The sequence below is a fragment of the Armigeres subalbatus genome, chromosome 3, assembly GCF_024139115.2.
Source record: "Armigeres subalbatus isolate Guangzhou_Male chromosome 3, GZ_Asu_2, whole genome shotgun sequence".
Lineage (NCBI taxonomy): Eukaryota > Metazoa > Arthropoda > Insecta > Diptera > Culicidae > Armigeres > Armigeres subalbatus.
The window spans coordinates 97,570,149-97,594,994 of NC_085141.1; the positions used below are offsets into that span (position 1 = coordinate 97,570,149).

The following is a 24,846-nucleotide window of genomic DNA, read 5'->3' on the forward strand; positions in this document are numbered from 1 at the left end:
ATGGCCAACGTTTATCAAATCAAAAGTTTACAAATGATTTTCGATAAAATGTGTTCTAGCCTAAATATCTGTTATCTGTGGTGATCCCGTCTTTAAAAGTAGGTGCTTGCCCGGATTATGGCAATGGAGGATATGATCTCTTCTTTCAAAGTAGGCGCATGCCTGATTAAGCCATGGTGGGTGCGATCCTTTCTTTAAAAGTAGGCGCTTGCGTTGATTATGGCAATGGAGGATATGATCCCTTCTTTAAAAGTAGGCGCTTGCCCGGATTATGACAATGGTGGATGTGATTCCTTCTTTAAAAGAAGGTGCTTGCCCGGATTGAGGCAATGGTGGGTGTGATCCCTTCTTTAAAAGTAGACGGTTGCCCGGATTATGACAATGGTGCATGTGATTCCTTCTTTAAAAGTAGGCGCCTGTCCGGATTGAAGCAATGGTGGAAGTAATCCCTTCTTTAAAAGTAGGTGTGTGGCCTGAATTGTGGCAATGCAATGGTGGATGTGATCCCTTCTTTAAAAGTATGCCCTGCCCGGAATATGGCAATGGTAGATGTGACTCCTTCTTTATAAGTAGGCCCCAGCAAACACAAGATCGTATATCATAGCGAATAAGTGTACAAAGTGGAGGCCATATATGTGCATTTTGCACGCAGTCAAATGGAGGAATGCGCCTATATCGCCTCCACCTTGTACATTTATTCGCTAGCATATGCGATTTTGTGTTGGCTGGGGCTCTTGTCGGGAATAAATCAATAATAGATGTGATCTCTTCCCCGAAAAACACAGTTCAGATTGATTTGGTTACAATATGTGACTAGATTGGTTTTAGTAACTCGTCTACGACAAGTGTGTTGCTTGAGTTTTTAAAGTTAGGCGTTTCCCCGGTCTTAAGGCGCATGCCCGGATTGAAGCAATGGTGGATGTAATCCTACTTTAAAAGTAGGCATGTGGCCGGAATAAGTCAATGATGGATGTGATCCCTCTCTCGGAAGTAATTCTGCCAATTAATTGCGTATTATTCGACAACTCGGCCGTACGAAAACTATTTTTTTGTTAAATATCTTGGCTGTGCATATGCACAGCATATGTTTCGAAATGGACAAATTGATATGAAATTTGCGAAAAAGAATCCACGTGTCTTGGATTTGTTATTTCGTTCGTCCCGAAAATGTCTACGCTAAACATTACATGAAACATCCCTTTCGCTTTCACAGTTCGAAATTATGCCAAATGACCCACTCTTTTCTTGCAGTTCAAAATTATGCCAAATGTCCGTTATGCCAAATGACCATTATGCCAAATAGCCTTTATGCCAAATGACCTTATGCCAAATGGCGTTATGCCAAATGACTTTATGCCAAATGATCCAGACCCACAAGCAAATCATCCTCCCTGTGATCGAATACGGCATGCCGGTCTGGGAGAGCTGCGCTAAAACCCACCACCTCAAACTGCAACGGGTCCAAAACAAATTCCTGAGGATGACCCTCAACACCCCTCTCAGGACAAGAACATCCGAGGTCCACCGTCTGGCCGGGATAAAGACCTTACATGAACGCTTTGGTGAGTGTAAAGAAAAGTTTAGGGTCCGTTGCTTGCACTCGGACCAAAAAGCACTTAGGGCGCTAGTTCCAATCTAGGTTATCAAATTTTTATTATTAATATTAGTGTACATAGTAGTTAGGTTATCAAATTAAAAAAAAACACGCTAGCGCCTCCTAAAGGCCGTCATGACATATTATATTTTAAAACTCAGTTAACAATATATAAAAAAAATCAAATCGAAGTTGAAAGGCCAAACCGGCCGATCACTGTATATGTATAAACAAAATAATTGTAGAACAAAAAATGACTGAATAAAGAAGAATTTTACTACTACACTCAGATAAATGAACATTTGATATTCATAAGGTAAAGCTTATGAAAGGCAAAACAAAAATAAATTCACAGTTTCATAAGTCATTTATGCTTTCAATAATTGACATTATGAATTTCCATAGTTGTGACGTATGTTATCTGTGCACCACACGATTCAAATTCATAAGGTTCTTTATGGAATTTTTCCAAGTCAAAGTGAATGAAAAGTTCAACGACGCTTAAAAATGGCGGACGCGCTCATCATCGAAGAGAAGGACTTGATAGCCGATTTTGTTGCGCATGCACCAGCAGATTGCTTCGATTTCCTCAAAGGTAAGTTTTTATCATAAAAAAGTGGGAAAACGTTAAGAGTCATTAAAATACAACTGAAACTTGTGAAAATTGTGTTTTGAAAACAGTTAATGATAAATTTCATTTTTAAATCTTCCAGCCATCGGGTTTAACACTTTTGCCCTTTTGACCATCGCCGAAGATCACTTTTGCGCGACCTTGAGTCAGTTCCCAAATTCGTGGGGTGCAGAACAAATTTGGATTTGGATACACCAATGGCGTCAAAGAAATGTAAGTAAAGATTTTATACACCATTAACTTTTATAACAAGTTTCGTTTTGCAGCACCTGGATACCATTGTTGTACCGCAGGAGACAAACATCGAAGGAATATTAAGTCCAGTGGAAGCACCTACTACAGAGATTGAAGTAAGCGAGCAAGTCAAGGATAACGAAGAACTCCAACCGAATAAAGTAAAATTAGACATTTCTCTTGAAGACGCAAGCACTTTGTCTGTTGAAGCAGGTTGTAGCGAACAAGGCAGCGGATTATCAGAGGTTGTTGCAGAGAAAGTGGAGCAAGCATCGAGCAATAACCCAAAGGTAACATTATGCTATAGACAAACAGACATTCATGTAAATTTAGATAATTTATGTGTACACCTGTATTCAATTGACTTGAGTTGATAGTAGTTATGTTTGTAACTTTTTGACTTTTTTTTCGTATTTCTATCGAGTCAAAACATACACTTTTCTTTCAGTTATATCAAAAATAGAAAATCTCAAATATGACTGACTTGCCGTCAGGAATGATTGAAGTTAGAATTTTAACTAAAAAATATAGCTTGAATCTTTGTTCTTGATTATACGCAGTACTCGTGAAGTGGAAACATAAAAGTAATTAGGCATTTTTGCGAGAACTGCCCTGCCGTTCTATGCATAATTGTCCAGTGTTACCTTCAATGGAAAAATCAAAACTCGAATCAATTTGTCCCATTAATTTCAAAATCGATTAGATCATAAAAAACCAAAATTTTTGGAATGTAATGAGCGTAGACAACACTTTTTCAGAACATAATACGAAGCACTACTTATATAAACTTATTTTAGTCTTAATTATTATCAAACGATAACTTTATTTTTTCCGTGGGACGAGACTCGAGTTTGGATGTTTCCATCAAGGGTAACATGGGACAACTATGCATAGAACGGCAGGGCCTGGATAGTGTTTCACTTGGCAGTGCTTTTTAAACAGTGTTCAAATAATTACACTTCATTAATAAAAATTTTATATTTTCCTTAATAGCATTTAACGCCGGACAGCTTAAAACACCTTCTTGCTCAATCTGTTTACGGGAAACAGATATTGAAAACAGCAACTACACACATATTGTCTGTGCCCGGCAGAAAATTCGTGGTGGATCTCGTTGCCCGTTTCCACATCTCCAATAATAGGAAAGCCACTTCTGAGTGGTTGAGGGATTACACAGAGGTTATAATATCGGTGTTCCCAAAAGAATCAAAGGTACGTATTATATCAACAGTTAAAATTGAGTTTTCATAGTGCTATCCACAACTATAAAATAAAACAAATACATAGTGCACATCTTTGACACAGTCATGGGCCATCTTATGCTTATCGTCCGTGCTTATCAATCATGATGTATTTGCAATTTAAAAAAGTAGAAAAACTCATTTTTCTTTAGTTTGGGAAGCTATTTTTGGATCGCTATTTGGTAATGAACAAATTTTGAACCTACCTCTTTTACCCTTCACAGGATACCTTCTACATTCCTACTAAAGGGAGAGCAAATCCAGGAGGGAAACTGTATAGCCGCATCAACTATATTCGTCAATCGGAGAGAAATAGGGAGCGCCAGGAAATTCGGCGCACAGATCCGGAACTCGAGGAGACATTTTCACCAGACGCTTTATCTGCTGTTAACTGGCTGGAGGTTAATAGTTTTCCCTGGAACACCGTGCTGGCAAAGTGGGAGCTCAGCTTCCCAGCCCGAAAGAAGCAACTGCGTCAGTTATCTTCCGCCGAGAAACTCCTACACAAATACCCTCATTTGATCCAAAGTTGCGGATATCAGCTGGTGAGTGGTTTATTCGGAAATATTTCAACTTATTGCTTGTCCCAACCAAGTTCTAAACACTAGTAAACTTTCCCTTTTTGTGGCACAGATCTGATATCTCAAACTTGTTAAGAAAAACGAAAAACCGAACTGTCATCAGATGAGATTCTCATACACTGTAATAAGAAAGTTTTCAAAAGGCTTCCTGACGTTTTTAAGCCCCAAACGCAATAGGCCTTTTCATGTGACACTGCCGGGGCTGCACTTGTTTACAACCGCTGAACAGGCCTGCAAGTCCGAAGCTGTCACTTCCATAGAAGAACTGTCAATTGACGCTAAAATCAGCTGATTTTAAACGTCTCGTGAAAAGGCCTATTCAGCGAACGGCGCGACGAAAACGGGAAATTTGACAGTATATAAATATATTGGTTCAATTAGGTTTTCTGCCACCGTGTACATGCACGGAAGAAAAAAAGTACCCAGCGTTGAGTTTTTTAAAACTTATTTTTGAGTTATTTTTTCTCTTCTCTTTCATCCACTCTTTCTTCTGTTGTCAAAAACAAAAGAGCCAAACAATCCAACGACGCCAGTTCAATACGGCCAATTTTGAGTTTTATTACCTGAGGTCGAAATTGAGTGAATTAAACTTACATTTGGGTAAATACATTTTCCGTTGGGTACTTTTTTAACATGGGAGTAAAGGCAAACTACTTCGACTCTACTTACTCAATTTTGACTTCCCGTGCGGATAAAAGATATTTTAGTTACTAGATAAAGATTGTCGCTTCGGTTCCCTTTGTTCTGCTGTCCGGAACATGTTGGGTACCAAGCTGTCAAATCGTATGGATTTTTCTTCTTTGACATTTAGCTCCCCTATCCTCGCCAGCAAAAGATGTTCCGGACAGCGACGACAGCGACAATCTTTATCTAGTAACTAAAATATCTTTTGTACGGATGTTCGAGCTTGGGTGAATTAAACTCACTATTGGGTAGTTTATTTCTTCCGTGTGGGAATTATCACTCAACTCGGGTTTTGAACTGAATCGAAAAAAAATTCGGTGTGACACTATGGATTTCTATATGGTTGAAATTAAAATTCATTACATAATAATTAACTTGAAATATCACTAAAATGCTAATTCGTATATGGCCCATCAAATGCAATAAATACATGCATATTTTCTAATTTTATATGTGAATGACATACATATTTAACATTAATATTAATCTCATCAATAATATTACACAATACTGTTTTGCCCATTAGTTTACTGGTAACACCCATAGTGCTATTAGTTTGCTCTCCTTCCAAACGTACCAAAATATCAACAAAAGTGTCGTTCGAAAATCCGGTGCGGTGTGAAAGTTGAATGATTTTTAATATTCCCCCGGAATTTGTGTCGCTAGTTTCAGTAGGGAAATCAGAATATTGTGCAAAGTCAAAGCATAAAAGATTTTCGGAGCTGGATCCTGCGATTTCGCACCAAAATGGGAAAACAAATTGAAAAATTACCCCCCATGTCCCATTCTATTTCCGCGATGGGAAAAGCAGGGGAATTACGTTATCTGATGTGTTTGAGTCGTTAAATATCATCTACAAAATATTCAAAAGGTAAGATAAATTATATTAAAGTGAAAAAATAATTGCTTCAACACAAATCAGCGTTTTAGTGGCCAATATCGGTTCATCGTGCTTCATTTTAACGCAAGTTTTCCGGTTTATTTTCGCAGATAATTTGCTATATTCTATGATGGAGAGAAAATTCGTTGCGTGTGACGTGGGTGCGGGTGCGATGTGCTTCCTGACGGGTGATCTAATAGATTGATTTTCTTGATGATGACTGCTGGATGGATGACTACATTTTATAGGATTTAAATGCCAGGATATCTCATTGTATATTTGACATTAGGGTTTTTGGAATAAAATTAATTTAAAATGAAAAATAATTGCTTATTAAGTTTATGGAGAAAACTGGGTGGATGGGTAGTATAAAGTGGGTGGTTTGGTTCGGATATTCAGCAAATGAAAATATTGTTTCTAAATCAAAGTCTTCAACGCTCATTCTACCATTTCGATTTGACAGTTTAAAAAACGAATCTTAATCCTATTTTAATTAAGCCTTATTGTATAGTGCTGTCTAATGAGCAGGTTGAAGTAGCTCAGTGTTTCTCTCATCCTGGTCGTTTTTTGGGAAGATGGGAATAACTTTGAGCTACTTCTAGACCAGACTAGCATGTGTAGGCCGTTATCCACACTCGACCATAATATTGATTACAATCTTTACAGCTGGATATTGATTTTCGTCTACTGAATTTCGGTGATCCGAACGCAGCTTCTAAGAAATGGGATGACTCCTTTGGACCCATATGTCGTTTCGTCGTTCAACAAGCTAAAGATCCATCGGCAAAGGATTTGACTGAAGTGATTGAAAACTCCATTTATTCGACAGGTAAAAGGCAAATGTTCTAAATTGTTTTATTTTTGATAACTATAAAATATTATTTCTTTTTCTTGACAGATCTGCGGTTGCTCAAGACACTTTTGGTACTAAACACTGTGCTACTTCCTGTGAGAGCATCTAAAGGATTTAAACCCACAGTTGCGACTGCTCAATTAGATACCTTTTTAGAAGTATCAAACCGAGAGGAAGTGATGATTGAAGTTCAGAGGGTGTATGACATCTATGAAAAGCAAAATTCTCCCCCATGTCCGAAGCTCGTTGTCGTGGGCGAAGCTGCTCCCAACGGTGGATTCCATTGCATGGTAGTGTACAGAACGTTGGCTTACGAGTTTTCCAGTATCGTTCGTGCAGTAGACGTACTCATAAAACTGCACCTTGTGCTGGGGCTGCCGTATTCGAAAACCTCCAAATTGGTTTGGATATTCATAGAAAAGTATTTCTACGAAGTAGAGTCAAACTACGGAGGTTACATGTGTATAAATAGATTGATTGATTTCATCAACAATGATAGTGACGTGCCCCCTCGACGGTTGTGTTGACAAGTTCACAACAGCAAAAGATTTTCTTGATCATTTACAAATGAAACACAAACCTCCCGTTAATTTTTCCATAAAATGTCCGTATCCTGGATGTATACAAACGTTCTCCAAATTATACGGTTTTAAGAGACATTTTAAAAATCATGAATTCAGCTTAACAAACTGTTATGAAAAGTTAAATCGAGAAAATGATAATTTGACATACGACGCTAACCCACCAACAAAAGTGAGAAAAAATGAAATAAAGGAAATAGAAACAGTTGCATCTGATGTTATGACTATTGCAGCTGACAGTAAATTAGAAGAGAATTTAATTGATATTCGTCAAGCAGCTGTAGAGTTTACGCTAAAAGTACATGAGAGGGCAAATATCACTAGGCAAGAAGTGCGTGACATTCAAAATGCTACTCAGCAATTCTGCAAAACAGCAGTACAACACATTGAATCTTTGAACATTATACCCCAAAATGTCGAACAACAATACGATATTAACAAATACTTGAATCAACTAAAAAACGTTTTTGAGTTCATCAACACAGATTTTAAGTTTTTTGGTCATTTGGAAAAGTTAGGGATCTTCGAGCAACCTACGATCTTGATATTAGACGAGAATGAGGTCAGGATGGTAACAGCCATTGAAGAACGAAGGTCGTGTTTAGTACTAAATCCCATAGAGTTCCAAGTGCGATCGTTTTTTGAAAATGAGGATGTCCTTCGCAGAACCATTGAAAATACGAAACATTTTGAACAGTCGACAGACATAGCACATTTCGTGAATGGGAATATGTGGAAAAAAGTGACAGGAAAATACTATGATAATCCAGATGAAGATTTTGCTTATGTTATACCGGTATGGGTCTATGCTGACGATTTCGAAGTGAACGATCCCTTAAGCTCGCATAACAAGACGGATACAGTTTGTGGTATTTATTATTCATTTCCAACCTTGCCGGATGAATACAAATCAAGGTTGTGTAATGTATTCGTTGCTGGTATTATACGAAAAGTTACTATTAACAAAACAGGAGTAAATTCACTTGTTTCGAAACTAATTGTACCATTTCGAAAACTTGAACAAGAAGGGCTGATGTTGAATCTTCCGTCTGGACATATAAAAGTCCGTTTTGTGTTGAGTCTTTTCCAAGGTGATAACCTTGGAGTCCATTCTCTTCTAATGCTTTCGAGTGGATTCAATGCGACATTTTACTGTCGCTTTTGTAGGAGACACAAGCTGCAACTACAAACTGATGTTGTCCAATACGATGACTTCGAGCGAAATAGAAATAACTACGAAGAAGATGTGAATACTGATAAACACTCCTTAACTGGGATTGCTGGGCGATCCTCGTTCAATGAATTACCTTCATTTCACGTTGTTGAAAATATTTCGGTAGATGTAATGCACGACGTTTTTAGCAATGGAATCTGTAAATATGGATTCGAAGCATCGTTGAGTTATTTTATTTACATTAAAAAGTATTTCACATTATCCACGCTCAATATACGTAAAACGGTTGTCAGCAGGGCATCGGCTGATGTAGCTCTTCGTAGAATGACAGACTTAGAAGAAAGATTTGATAAAAAGCAAAAGTGTAAGAAAGTTGTCATAAGAACAACTGCATCTGAAATGAAAGCTTTCTGTGCTAACTTCACGTTCATCATTGGCCCGCTTGTCCCGGGCAATGATCCAGTATGGGATTATTGCTTACTTCTAATTGAACTCGTGGATCTGATTCTGTCTAAATCGTTCTCAGAACAAGATTTGTTCCGATTACAAAAGCTGATTGAACATCACCATAGCTCATACGTACATTTGTTTAATGATACTTTGAAACCAAAGCATCACTTTATCCTACACTATCCAAATGTTATACGGCAATGTGGACCAGTTAATAGAATGATGTGCTTCAGGTATGAAGCGAAACATAAAAGTCTAAAAGAATATGCTCATGCTATCTCATCACGAAGTAATATCGCTTTTTCTTTAAGTATTAAAACATGCCTACAATTTAGTTACGCTCTGCACAATAAAACATTCCTACAACCAGATCAGGAGAATAAATTTACTAATCAAGTGTTAGGATCAAGGCCGTATGTTGGTAAAATTGTTGGAAATTGCCCATTCTCTTCTAATGAAGTTGTCCAGTTTGCACAAAGTGTGAATTTCAAAGGCGCGGACTTCAAAGTCGGTAACTTTGTAGCAACAAACTGTAACCATGAACTGAGAATACATGAAATTGAAGAGTTTGTGAAACATGATAATGAGATTTACATAATATGTCGAAATTGGGCTGTAGGAGATTATTCAAAATTCTTTCTTGCATACGAGGCAATTCATCGATGCGAAACAATGAATGTTATTGAGCTTAAAGTTGTTGTAGGAGCTCCGTTCGGTATTCACGAGGTGAACAATAAATATTTGTTCAAAGTGAACAGTCAATTTTTGTGAATAAATAACACATAATGTATTAGTATTAAGGTACATTTAAGCTTATTCTGTTTGTAACTAATTACAAAAATAAATGTTATAAAACTAACAAAAAGAAAAATTTTCTTTATTTCCTATACCACAAAGGTGAAATTTCACACTTTGATTCTACTTTTTCTCTCGATGACAGCTGGCGGTCTTCTCATCCCATATGAGGCAAAGCCTAAATACATATATAGAACAGTCCAAAATACGTTCGTTGCTTTATGATTTCAATTGGGGTTCAGTATAAACTTCTTAGTTTAGTGTATAAATTTTATAGTACTGCTTTGTGGAATTTGTCAGACATCAGTTTATTATTTATAATTAATATTATGAATCTCTTAATGCATCTCATTATTCTCATAATGTGGATATTGAAATCTATTTCAATATTCATAAGGTATAGTTATGGCGTTCATAACCAGCTTTATAGAAACATAAGGTATTTTAATGGATAAATTCATCCAGATTATGAATTATTCTACAAGGAAAAGATAGATTCATAATGTTATTACATGATTTTATGATCAATTCATATGGACACATCGGGATAAAATTAAACCTGTTTCATAAGGCGTTTTATTGACTTTGTTATATTATGCTTATGGCTAAATTTCAAAAGGCATGTTATTGGATTTCTTATGTTCATTTGGCTGAGTGTACTACCTTCGTTGAGCTCATTCACTATTCGGAAGCCGCATACGGAGCATCGGAGGAAAAACTGCTTCACTCACCCAGAGCGTCATCGGAGTTTTGGTGGCAGCGTGGCGATCGGCTGGTAACAAGCCGAATTCATTCCAAACCCGGCGGCAGTGAAGAGAAGTGGTGACTTCTCAATCGTTTCGACATCGGTTTGCGTCAACGCGGTGACTTCTTGGCAGCAGGGTGACCGTCCAATACCTCCCACGCTTCCGGACACCGATCGTTTTGGCAGCGTCTGGCAGCAAATCGGCGACGTGAGAAACCAGAGCAGTAACGCGACGGTCCACTACCCTGACGTCAGCAGACATCGCATCAAACAAACGGCCCTTTTTCAGGGCCAACAGTAATCGAGGAGTGAACGGTCCTTATCAGGACCAAGAGTAAGAGCCTACTTTCGGTCGCAATGAGGACGCCCAACTACGACACCTATTGCAACAAACTTCAAAATAAATCTTAAATGATAAGCTTTGACTTTGCTGAAGCCACTTTGATCCTAAAATATCATATTCAAGGTGAAAATAATTGTTTCCTCCTAACTTCCCGATTGTGCATTGTGCTACGAATGCCAAAAGCGCTTCGTATTGAAAGTTAATTTAGAAAAAAAACATCTGAGCCAGCAGCTAGAGGCAACAATGCATAATAAGTCCCTTATGGATCTTTATCACAAGTTAGCATCCGTTCTCAACCAGCTTAATATTACTGGAAGCTTTGAGTCCATTTAAATGGACATTAATGAGTTAAAGAAAGAAATCTCGCTTAACTTTTCAAAAGGTCCTAAGTAACATTTTTTCATGATTTAATTTGAATACTGCAAACAAAACCTTTCATATTGGTCTGTTGATTGCACTATTCAAATTCATTCATGAGAAAAATGTTACTTAGGTCCTTTTGAAAAATTGAGCGAGAAATATAATTTTCTTCTGAAAATCAAAGCAACATCGGCAAAAAAAACTGCTGCACATCACGTCACTGTTCGATTCGTCATTGCAGTCGTCGAAGAAAAATATTGCCAAATATGCTAAAATACTGGCAACGGATCTCGCCAAAGAATTGAACCGGAACCGGAATGGCCAACCATTGCGAGGAACACAATTCAAGCCATAGTGAATCTACCTTAATCGAGGCCAGTGATAAATCCGGAGCTGACTCATAATGATCTAGAAGAAACTTCAGATTCCAATTCTGGCGAAAACGATACAACATGTTGTTGGCGTATGATGGGACCAAACCAAGTGCTGTGCTCTGAGTCTGAATACGTAGAACTCAAAAGAGCACAAGAGCAAAAAGCGATGTGGCATAAAAATAAGAATAAGCAAATAGCAACAATACAAACAATAACAACTACAAAAACCAAAATATCAGTAACAGCAACTTCATCATCAATAGAAGACACAACAAAAAATACATAAGCAATGAAATGGTCAACAAAATCAAAAACAACAATTTCAATGGAAACAACAATAATCGCATGAACCACAATGATCGTAATAGCTTTATGAACCGGAATGAATGCGGAAATAATAGCAACACGAAAGTCAACCATAATTCCCCAACAACCCAATTGTCTACAACACAAATCGAGCTAATCACAATCGTACTGGATTTTTTCACCCGGATAAAGATCTACTTGCAGCAGCAAAATGCATGTTTTCGGGACCAGTTGAAAACCGTGGCATAAATTTTCAACGAGGAGAAACACTGAGCCCTAGACAAGACAGTTCATAATCTCCCAATTGGACATTTGAACCGGCGCTAAGATCTCATTCACAAATCACTGTACTTCGTGCTCCTCCCGACAGACGGGTTTTTAAAGGAATTAACGCCGTCGAAAGATGCTGAATGTGACCAACAAATAGTTCTTCCGGTCGACTTAACGCGCTCATTGGAAGAAGTCGTAGAAAATTGTAATGTTATTGACGAACTACCAAAAACTTTATCGAACGAAGCTATAGGGTTAAGACAGGCATTATCGTCTGTTCGTCATAGCCTCGAAAACCGATAAAAGAGACACTTTTTTGCTAAACTCATCCTTACTAAATTGTAAACTCAGGAGAAACGTTCTGCTATAGTGGAGTTCTAGCAAATGGACGTTGTTTTCGTTGGTTTTAGCCCCTACGACGATGGACGGAAATACCTGCCGTGTCCCTACTGTCAGAATTTCAATCGAATGAAAAGTGCTTTTAAAATTAACGAAATAGGTACATAAAAAAATATATTGAGTTACTCTTTCTCGGTTATTTTAGGAACTGAAACAAGTTTGACAGAAAGCGTTAAAAGCGGAGAAGTTTTTGGTAGAGATTATAATGTTTTTAGAGATGACCGAGATCTTGTCTTTGCGCCAAAACGACAATTCGACTCAAAACTTAATTCAGAGCTCATTGAGTCTACCAAATTTAATGAATTTGAGCATTTGTGGGTAAAAAAGCATATTGATGATAAAACTGCCATTTTTGCAACAGTTTACTTTCCTTCAGATCAAGTTTGTAAATCATCATATGAAAAGTTCTTCCAAAATGCTGATGAAATTATGTTCCATTTTCCTTCTGCATTCGAAGTTCACATTTACGGCGATTTCAACCAGCGTAATGCAGACCTCATTCCAGATTCTGAGACTTTACAATTTATTTTTGAAAAAGCTGCATGTTTAGGTCTAAATCAAATTAATCAAGAAAAAATTGACAAATTTGTTTTTTTTTTACTTTTTTTCACAAACACTGTCGATGTCATAAATAAATATTCTGTGTAAATGAATCTCTATCGCCTTTATGGAATCAGCAATTGAATATTCTGTATTTGTACTTTGGAACAATGATCCTCACGGCGATGATTTCGAAAATATTCTCAATTATAAAAATGCAAATTTTGACAACGTTAAACAAAAATTGAATGGAGCAAATTGGCAACATATTTTACAAAATTAAGCTGACATTGAATGTGCTGTAGCAGACTTTCATGCAGTATTATTAGACATTGTTCTGAACAAAATACCACTCGTGAGGAAACGTCTCAAATATAGCTCAAAAACTAAGTATATGCGGTATTTCGATAAATTTCGTTTCAGGTGGTTCGAAACGAAATTCAGCGGAATTTAACGGAATTTGAGCATAGCGAAATCTGATTTCTTTATTTCGTTCTTACCCAAGTAACCAAAAAGCACTATATTCCGCTAATTCGGCCATATAGTGCTACTTTAACGCTTATAAGTTTTTAAATAGCCGTATAGAGGCCCTATATGGCGGTTTGGCGTAATATAGTGCTAATGGGTATTTTTGAGTAAGCTAGCATGAAGAAGACCCTAAGAAAAACAAACTGTGCAACATTTCACATTCAAACTACAATTTGAATCTCACCGTGTTTACAGGATGCTCCATGTAACTTATCTGTGATATAACAGTCAATATTCAGCAATTTACGGGCAGCAGGGACTATGTCCAAGGGCTTGACGATCCCTCCCCAGGCCATCTGCGAGTTGTGGGGCTTGCCTAGGATGTGGTGGGGTTTGACTGTGGGCCCTGTTAAAACTCTATAAAAAGCTGCATGTATCCGCAAGTAGGCCCCACCAAAGCGACCGTGTGCCGCTCAAAGCGCACAAGCCCAAGTCCTGGTGTTAGGTGGGACGCTAAACAGCCCTGACACGACGGCCCTCCGACGAGACAGGAGGTTTGCGCAGGCCCAATAAGCCGCCTAGAAAACCAATCATTACGAACAATATAAGAGATAATGCGACTCGATATAATCGGCAAAGACCTAGGCGACGAATACAGGATCACGATTGGAAGCTTGGAACATGGAATTGCAAGTCGCAAGGTTTCGCAGGTTGCGACAGGATGATCTACGATGAATTACATCCCCGCAACTTCGACGTCGTGGCGCTGCAGGAGATTTGCTGGACAGGACAGAAGGTGTGGAAAAGCGGGCATCGAGCGGCTACCTTCTACCAAAGCTGTGGCACCACCAACGAGCTGGGAACCGGCTTCATAGTGCTGGGTAAGATGCGCCAACGCGTGATTGGGTGGCAGCCAATCAACGCAAGGATGTGCAAGCTGAGGATTAAAGGCCGTTTCTTCAACTATAGCATCATCAACGTGCACTGCCCACACGAAGGGAGACCCGACGACGAGAAAGAAGCGTTCTACGCACAGCTGGAGCAGACATACGATGGATGCCCACTGCGGGACGTTAAAATCGTCATCGGTGACATGAACGCACAGGTAGGAAGGGAGGAATTGTATAGACCGGTCATCGGACCGAATAGTCTGCACACCGTATCGAATGACAACGGCCAACGATGCATAAACTTCGCAGCCTCCCGCGGAATGGTAGTCCGAAGCACCTTCTTTCCCCGCAAAAATATCCACAAGGCCACATGGAGATCACCTAACCAAGAAACGGAAAACCAAATCGACCACGTTCTAATCGACGGTAAATTCTTCTCCGACATCACGAACGTCCGCACTTACCGCAGTGCGAATATTGAATCCGACCACTACCTCGTTGCAGTATGTCTGCGCTCAAAACTCTCGACGGTGTACAACACGCGTCGAAGTCGGACGCCGCGGCTTAACATTGGGTGGCTACAAGATGGTAGACTAGCCCAAGAATACGCGCAGCAGCTGGAAGTGGCACTTCCAACGGAAGAGCAGCTAGGCGCAGCGTCTCTTGAAGATGGCTGGAGAGATATTCGATCCGCCATTGGTAGCACCGCAACCGCTGCACTTGGCACGGTGCCCCCGGATCAGAGAAACGACTGGTATGACGGCGAATGTGAGCAGTTAGTGGAAGAGAAGAATGCAGCATGGGCGAGATTGCTGCAACACCGCACGAGGGCGAACGAGGCACGATATAAACAGGCGCGGAACAGACAAAACTCGATTTTCCGGAGGAAAAAGCGCCAGCAGGAAGATCGAGACCGTGAAGAAACGGAGCAACTGTACCGCGCTAATAACACACGAAAGTTCTATGAGAAGTTAAACCGTTCACGTAAGGGCCACGTGCCACAGCCTGATATGTGTAAGGACATAAACGGGAACCTTCTTACGAACGAGCGTGAGGTGATCCAAAGGTGGCGGCAGCACTACGAAGAACACCTGAATGGCGATGTGGCAGACGAAGATGGCGGTATGGTGATGGACCTGGAAGAACGCGCGCAGGACATAATTCTACCGGCTCCGGATCTCCAGGAAATCCAGGAGGAGATTGGCCGGCTGAAAAACAACAAAGCCCCTGGGGTTGACCAACTACCAGGAGAGCTATTTAAACACGGTGGTGAGGCACTGGCTAGAGCGCTGCACTGGGTCATTACCAAGATTTGGGAGGAGGAAGTTTTGCCGCAGGAGTGGATGGAAGGTGTCGTGTGTCCCATCTACAAAAAGGCGATAAGCTGGATTGTAGCAACTACCGCGCAATCACATTGCTGAACGCCGCCTACAAGGTACTCTCCCAAATTTTATGCCGTCGACTAGCACCAACTGCAAGGGAGTTCGTGGGGCAGTACCAGGCGGGTTTTATGGGCGAACGCTCCACCACGGACCAGGTGTTCGCCATTCGCCAAGTACTGCAGAAATGCCGCGAATACAACGTGCCCACACATCATCTATTCATCGACTTCAAAGCCGCATATGATACAATCGATCGGGACCAGCTATGGCAGCTAATGCACGAACACGGTTTTCCGGATAAACTGACACGGTTAATCAAAGCGACGATGGATCGGGTGATGTGCGTAGTTCGAGTTTCAGGGGCATTCTCGAGTCCCTTCGAAACCCGCAGAGGGTTACGGCAAGGTGATGGTCTTTCGTGTTTGCTATTCAACATCGCTTTGGAAGGGTAATACGAAGAGCAGGGATTAACACGAGTGGTACAATTTTCAATAAGTCCGTCCAGCTATTTGGTTTCGCCGACGACATAGATATTATGGCACGTAACTTTGAGAAGATGGAGGAAGCCTACATCAGACTGAAGAGGGAAGCTAAGCGGATCGGACTAGTCATCAACACGTCGAAGACGAAGTACATGATAGGAAGAGGTTCAAGAGAAGACAATGTGAGCCACCCACCGCGAGTTTGCATCGGTGGTGACGAAATCGAGGTGGTAGAAGAATTTGTGTACTTGGGCTCACTGGTGACTGCCGAAAATGACACCAGCAGAGAAATTCGGAGACGCATAGTGGCTGGAAATCGTACGTACTTTGGACTCCGCAAGACGCTCCGATCGAATAGAGTTCGCCGCCGTACCAAACTGACAATCTACAAAACGCTAATTAGACCGGTAGTCCTCTACGGACACGAGACCTGGACGATGCTCGTGGAGGACCAACGCGCACTTGGAGTTTTCGAAAGGAAAGTGCTGCGTACCATCTATGGTGGGGTGCAGATGGCGGACGGTACGTGGAGGAGGCGAATGAACCACGAATTGCATCAGCTGTTGGGAGAACCATCCATCGTTCACACCGCGAAAATCGGACGACTGCGATGGGCCGGGCACGTAGCCAGAATGTCGGACAGTAACCCGGTGAAAATGGTTCTCGACAACGATCCGACGGGCACAAGAAGGCGAGGTGCGCAGCGGGCAAGGTGGATCGATCAGGTGGATCAGGAATAATAATATTCAGCTATCAGCTAAATATACATACAGTCCTTAAGAAGGTTTGAAATTTTGTCATATTGTTTGACTATTTGAAGTCCAGAACGGATTGAAAGATTAGTAGAATTGCTGAAAGTAAAGACTCATGATTGCCTTCAAGTTCAGTTCATAAGGCTTGTACGCGACAAAATCTGGACACCTTTAAACACGTATAACTTTTGAAATAGAACATCAACAAGTGAAATATTTCGTAGATTGATGAATGTATGTGTGTACTTTCTGAAAATATATTTCTTATAAGTGTTACAAGTTCGTAGTGAAAAATGGCGTCGAAGAAATTGTAGGTTCGGAAAGAATTGTGTGCAGTCGCCATTGAAATTTGGGTCTCTCGATCTGACTGAATAAAAACATTTTGTTTTCATGTGAACACTGCTCAAAGCGTTTTAAAATATGTCGATGCTTGTTTGACAATATCTAAAACATCAGAGAGTAGATTAAAAACGGATTTTATGAGCCACCAGAAGGATACGAGCTCGAAACAGATTCTACTGAGGATGTCAAATCATTCGGCACGTATTATTTCTTAGAAAATTCAAATGTCACCAAGTTTCGTGCATACATCGAAGCATCGATAAGGAATGAAGCCATTTGAAGTGAAAAACGTACCGAAATAAACCAACAGCAGTTTAATTTTATTCTTAAAGTTATGTGTCCAGATTCTGTCGCGAACAAGCCTTACTGTCAATAGACGAATCCAAGTAAAAATAAGAAGAAGACACACGACGGTGTTAACTTTGACAGATCCTACAGCACAGCATAGGAAGATAATTTTAAAATGCCGTCTATAGCAGCTGTTTCTTACACTTAAGGGGGAACAAAGATTGCCATCAAACAACCCCCCCCACAACTTGACATTTGGCCTTAGTTTCGCGTACCCACTTGCAAATCGCAGATGGCGCTTCGAAACGTAAACAATGGATCACCTACACCGCCGCCACACATTTCCTCCGTAGAAACCATGTTTTTTGTTTCGTCATTTGTTGTCACCAAACAACGGCCACGAGCGTCATATGGATAGGGTGAATTGGTAATTGCAATCAATAAAAAGATTCTGAACAAAACTTCTAATGTTTCGAATGTTGAAATTTGTTGCTTTGGAAAACAAAATTTGTTTTATACGTCGCCCATTTAATTAAAAATTGAGACAACGAGTTCCCACTGATTTATGCAGTTTCAATAGTTGAATCTAAGAAGTTAAATTTAATAGCTGTATAAATGATTACTCTTTGTCATACAGCTTCGTAACTTAATTCTAATAAAATGATAATATGTGAGAACAAAGGAACTTGCGGTTGGTTTGATACTATTGTCATGACTAGGTGGTTTCTTTTTAAAACACACGTAATGCTTCACATTTGGATCAAAATAAAACACTTCTTAAAATACACGGGACGCGGGGACCGAAATCCGGCGGAAAGTTTTCCCGAGGTGTAAGGTTACTTTTACTTAACACAAAGAACACCGTTAGTCCGGCTGATTCAGATTTTTCCAGACTAAAAAGTACAAACATGCATTTAAATATATTATCCTGTCTGTTTTCAAATGGCTGTGGTTTTTTGTTTTGGTTCATTTGTATGGATTTGACAATCGGATTAACGGAGATATATTTCGGAGAAATATTTCGCGAGGCTTTACATTAAATTAAAAATGAAAGGGATGAATCACCCATTTTGCATTAGATTTTTATAAGCTGTTTTTAAAAGCGACATTTTCCGTGCCCATTTATCCAATAACGTTACTTTCCTTCTCTGTATTTCCAGGCCAGTTCACCAATTATTACTTCACATAACATATTCTATCTGCGAAATTTTTGAACAAGTTAGACATTTAAGCGCTATCGATAGATATGAACCGTCGGTAAAATTTCCGCCATTTGATTTGTTTTGGCAATCGCTCCTTCAACCTTCAGTCGGTCATCTCAGCTACCACCTCTTTCCTAATATTAATTTTAGCTTGGAATGATTTTTGTCACGGTATTTTGTACTGGACATTACCATTTTCATAAAATGATTCAGATAATCAGTTTGACAGAACCAGTTAAACTTATTGAACCAAAATTTCGGGGTACAGTGACATCGTACTACAGATGTCAAGTTGTTTCCGGGTTGGTACCCCTATTATTAATTGTTTCGATTAACCCAGCAACAAACCACGCTGTAGTGATATCTATATTTTTAAGCATCCAGCCCCGTAGTGTTTGAGTATAAACGAGCCTAGAACAAAATAACTAATGAGTAATGCAATTGTGTTATTAACATTAATAAAAAAAATGGTTCATGTTTAACCTTTTACGCCATAATCGAGAAATGTTCCCGATATAAATAGGTTTGACAGAACCACCTGAACCAATTTTTCGGGGTACACTGACAATGTACTGGAGCCGTCAAGTTGCTCACGGGTTGCCATCAAACTACTACGCAAATCCGTATTTTTTGAATGAGTGTTTGTGTTGCACTACTGCAATAACAATTTTTCGAAGGACAAAAAGAGACAGACGACACAACGCCGGTGGTAAATCATTCAGAAAGCACTTTTCATCGACCAACTTTTCTTGAACCTTAATTGAAGAAGTCGACGCACTTAATAGTACATCACGAAGAAGAAAACATGACAAATCGTGAAAAGTCGTATCTCGCGCATAGTTTCATAAGAGCGTAACTGCATTGATCGCTTTTCCCTTCATAGATTTTTTCTTTCGTTAATAACGCAAAAGATTCAAAGCTACAACCATGATTGCTGCTCATCTTTAGTATGCTTTAGCATAATCAATTAATGTTAAGGTGAAATAAGGGTTTTAACAGTATTATATACGTGTGCTTGTTACGAGAAGAATTGCAAACTGATATAAAACTAATCAGTGATCATATTCGGGGGCATACGCTACCCGATAAATTTCTTTTCAAACCGCTTCCAAAACCTGCTTCTTATGATACTAAAACCATATTTGTAGCCCAATAGTTAGAACAATACAAATATTCAAAAACAATTTTGTAACATTGTAACGGCCTTATTTGACTTCCAAAAATTTAACTTAAATTGTACATAAGCAATTTAACAAAAAATCCCACGGATAAAATTTAATATTTCGTTTCATTTCGAAAAATTTCAAATTAAATAGACTTTGATTTCGTATCGTTTCGCGGCCTCAAAAATAAATCTATATTTCATTTCGCTTCGTTTCAAATCAACAAAGACATTTTAAATTTCGTTTCGTTTCGTTTCGCCAAGAAAAAGTGTGTTATCGCATACCTTTACAAAAAAAAACCCGGTATGGCTCAACAAACAAATAAAAAATTTTAAAAACCAAAACACAAAATGCTTATTTATTTTATTTCGTCAACCAACGTAGACTAGTACATATACATATACATGTTTGTTTTTGTAATGCTATAGTATAATTAAATAATAGGTTTTTTTTAGTAAAGTGATGTATAATTTTGATTTTGAATTTATATTGCTGAATTTGTAATGTTTGTTCTTTGGAAATACTGTCTAATGTTATGCCGAGACATTGTTAAGTCAATAGTTTCGCAGTGTTGATTGTAAACGGCCATCATTCGGTTGAGAGGCCCAAATTTGGCGTAATTTGTTCGGCAGTGGTTGGTTAAAAATAATGTTCTATGTCGAAGTAGCCGAGAAGGTATGTAAAAGTTAAATTTCGATAAAATTTCAGTTGAATCAACACGTTGAGAAACTATATCGTTAACAAATGAAACCGTTGCACATTCTCGACGCTCTTTCAAAGTTTGTATATTTATAAGCATGCAACGTGCTTCATAAGATGGAAGAGGAAATGACGTCCAACCTAATTTACGAAGAGCGTATAATAGAAATTGTTTTTGTACTGACTCTATTCTTTCTTCATGTGTGGTTGTATAAGGCGACCATACAATGCTACAATATTCCAGTATAGATCGTGCATATGAAATATATAGTGTTTTGATTGTGTAGGGATCCTGAAAATTGAAGCAAAAACGCTTGATAAAGCCTTAAACAATACACAAGTCAAAAAAATTTAGAAAACTATTTGAATATTTGCGATCAACTTAGTTCATCCATGTCTTCTGCACTTACGGAGTATAATGCTAAAACCAAAAATGAAATCAAATCATGTCCAAAGAACTTTTGAAACTATGCCAAAACCAAGTTGAAAATCAGGAACTAAAGCTGATGAAATTTGTACTCTTTTTGCAACCTTTTTTCTAGAGACAGACAGACCGAATTTTCCGAAAATATTTTTCACATTTTCCGGCTATTTAGGCAGTGTTGTAAGCATATGCGGTATTTCGAAAAAAATCGTTTGAGGTGGTTCGAAACGAAATTCCGCGGAATTTCGCGGAATTTAAGCATGGCGAAATTCGATTTCTTGATTTCGTTTCGTTTCGTAAAATTACAAAAGTTTCGCTTAAAAAAACTAGTGTTTAACGAAATTTAACGGAATTCCGCGGAATTTCGAAACAAATTTAAACTTGAACCATACTTCATATTCTCAAAAATTTTGGCTGCGCCGCTGAACTAAATCATAAAGCTGTTTTCAAAACTTTACGTTATACACATTTTACTATGAACGCTTAAGTTGGTATGAACTAGCCATGCCTAAGAGATAAAATACCAATAAATAATACCAAAAATAGACATAACATGCTTAGGTAATTAATTGCATATTATGCGGCAACTCGGCCGTACGAAAATCATTTTTTTGTTAAATATCTTGGCTGTGCATATGCACAGCACATGTTTCGAAATGGACAAATTGATATGAAATTTGCGAAAAAGAATCCACGTGTCTTGGAGGGACTCGAACCTTCAACCTCCTACTCTCTAGATAGGCGTGATAACCCCTACACAACAAGACCACTTAAAAGTCACGTTTGCGGAAAAGCCATCATTTTTGCAAATTGAATATCTTTCGGATGCTTGATTTGTCCAATCTCCACATGTGCTTTACTGTTGTATATCCACAGCCAAGCGAGTGCACATTGTTTATTAAACGAGAGGATCGCACTCCATGCCCCCCAACAACGGGCGAAGAGAATAGAAAAATAGCTTCACGCTGCATTTCTTTTGACATTAACATTCAACAGCGTGGTATGCAGTGTGGTGAAATCTCAACTATTATATAGGGGCCGTCCACAAAGTACGTCACGCCTCTAGGGGAGAGGGAGGGTTCAGAGCAGCGTGACGATCCATACAAAAATTTTAGAGGTTTATTACAAAAAGTGTGACGAAGGGGGGAGGGGGGGTAAAAATCGCCGATTTTTGCGTGACGTACTTTATGGATCTTCCCTAATAATATCAGTTGAAAATATCGATTTATGGAAATTAGAAATACTTGTTTGGATGCAGGCGGAGACAGACATACTTATAAGCATATGAAACTACAAACCAGATATTTTTAATCCTGTGAAGATTCCCTTGCCCAATTTGCCCCTCTGTTGCATATGAATGAAGTCTTCAAATATCACTGTTTTCGACCTTAAATCGCCGATAACAAGTTATGTTTACTTACTTTACTTATGGATCCTGTACACCTCCGGTGGTGCAAAGGGCCGACTTGAAAGATCTCCATCCTGAGCGATGCCCGGCTATCGCTTTAACCTGTTGCCAGGTTAGATTTCGGTCGACTTCTTTTATTTCTTTATTGAGGCTTCTCCGCCATGAGCCTCTGGGTCTGCCTCTGCTGCGATGTCCCGCTGGGTTCCAGTCTAATGCTTGCTTACAGATTTCGCTTCCGCCCCTACGTAGAGTGTGGCCGACCCAGCCCCACTTCCGATCCCGAATTTCTGTTGTTATCGGCCTCTGGTGACAACGACGATGGAGCTCGTTGTTTGAGATCCAGTTGTGAGGCCACCAGGCCCGAATTATATACCGCAGGCATCTGTTAATGAACACCTGCAGCCGTTGAGTGTTCTCCACTGATACACACCATGTTTCGCTAGCGTATAACAGCACAGATTTCACGTTAGAGTTGAAAATTCGTATTTTGGTGCGTTCACTTATCTGCCTGTTTTTCCAGATATTTCTTAAACTCGCAAAGGCAGCCCTTGCTTTCTTGATCCGTGCGCCTATGTCGATCTTGGTACCGCCGTCCGACGCCATTTGGCTACCAAGATATTGGAAGCTTTCAACATTCTCCACTGGTTGCCCGGCTACTGTGAAACTGGAAGGAGTCACCGTGTTTACATCCAACGATTTGGTTTTGTTGACGTTGATGACTAAACCTGCCGAGGAGGAGCGATCGGCAAGGTCGTTGAGCTTACTCTGCATATCAGAGCGCCGTTGCGCGAGTAGAGCAACGTCATCCGCCAATTCGAAGTCGTTTAGGTGCTCCATGGTTATAGGCTGCCATAACAGCCCGCGGTTTGGTTCACGGTCAATCGCATCTACCAGAATCTCATCGATTACGATGAGGAACAGTAACGGTGATAGAATACATCCTTGCCTCACACCAGCTACGACCCGGATAGGGTCGGACAGGACCCCATTGTGCAGCACTCTACACGAAAAGGCCTCGTACTGTGCTTCGATGAGGCCGATGATTTTCTCAGGAACTCCCTTGCGTCTCAGGGCGCCCCACATATTCTCGTGATTGAGACGGTCGAAAGCTTTTTCGTAGTCAATGAATACCAAGTAAAGGGACTCTTGGAATTCGTTGACCTGCTCCAAAATGATGCGGAGCGTGACAATATGGTCCACACAGGATCTTCCGGCACGGAATCCGGCTTGCTGCCGCCGCAGAGTCGCATCGATCTTCTCCTGAATCCGGGCTAGGATAATTTTGCACAGAACTTTGAGAACGGTACACAGCAACATAATGCCTCGCCAGTTATCGCATACAGTCAGGTCACCCTTTTTGGGCACCTTCACTAAGATACCTTGCATCCAGTCGACCGGGAAAGTTGCGGTGTCCCAGATATTACGAAATAAACGATGCAGTAGTTGAGCGGATGTCATGGGGTCAGCTTTGAGCATCTCGGCTGATATGCGGTCGACCCCTGGGGCTTTATTCGATTTCATGCTTTGGATGGCTGTTTGAATCTCTAGCAGTGATGGAGCTTCGGTATTGACACGTGTTATACGTCGGATCCTAGGCAGATCATGCCGAGGTGGTGATGGCCTGGTTGGCACTTGAAAAAGTTGTTCGAAGTGCTCGAACCAGCGTTTCAGCTGGTCAGTTGGGTCGGTCAATAACTGATCATTCGCGTCTTTCACAGGCATCGTTGCATTCATCTTCGCCCCGCTTAAGCGTCGTGAGATATCGTAGAGGAGGCGAATGTCCCCGGTTGCGGCGGCTCTCTCCTTCGTCGGCCAGAGAGTCTGCCCACGCTCGCTTGTCCCGTCGACATGAGCGTTTTACTTCCTTCTCAAGAGCCGTGTATCGTTGACGGGCTAAGACTTTGGCTCCTCTGGTTTTCGATCGCTCTATCGCGGCTTTGGCTTCTCTTCGCTCCTCTATTTTCCTCCAGGTCTCATCGGTGATCCATTGTTTTCTCTGGGTGCGTAGTTCGCCCAGATTGTTCTCGCTGGTGGCGATGAAGGCATTCTTGATGGCGGTCCATTGGTCTTCCACGCTGCCACCTTCCGGAATATCTGCAGCACGCGTCTCCAGTTCTTCAACGAAGGACCGTTTCACCGTGGCATCTTCCAGTCGGCGTGTGTTGAATCGTCGTCCAACTCTTTCCTCCTGCCGACGAATCCGTGCAATGCGCAGGCGTATTTCGCCGATGAGGAGGTGATGATCAGACGCGATATCGGCACTACGTTTATTCCGTACATCAAGAAGGCTCCGTTTCCACAAGTTATGTTT

General features: G+C 40.1%; 1 protein-coding gene across 1 annotated transcript; it reads left to right on the forward strand.

The window, feature by feature from the left end:
• The first annotated feature begins 1,872 nt into the window (after positions 1-1,872).
• LOC134220210 (uncharacterized) lies at positions 1,873-4,434 on the forward strand. The gene is made up of 6 exons (XM_062699204.1): positions 1,873-2,189; positions 2,308-2,438; positions 2,492-2,749; positions 3,453-3,671; positions 3,925-4,245; positions 4,334-4,434. The coding sequence occupies exons 1-6, from the start codon at positions 2,102-2,104 to the stop codon at positions 4,337-4,339; spliced, it is 1,023 nt and encodes a 340-aa protein (XP_062555188.1). The 5' UTR covers positions 1,873-2,101; the 3' UTR covers positions 4,340-4,434.
• The last annotated feature ends 20,412 nt before the right edge of the window (positions 4,435-24,846 follow it).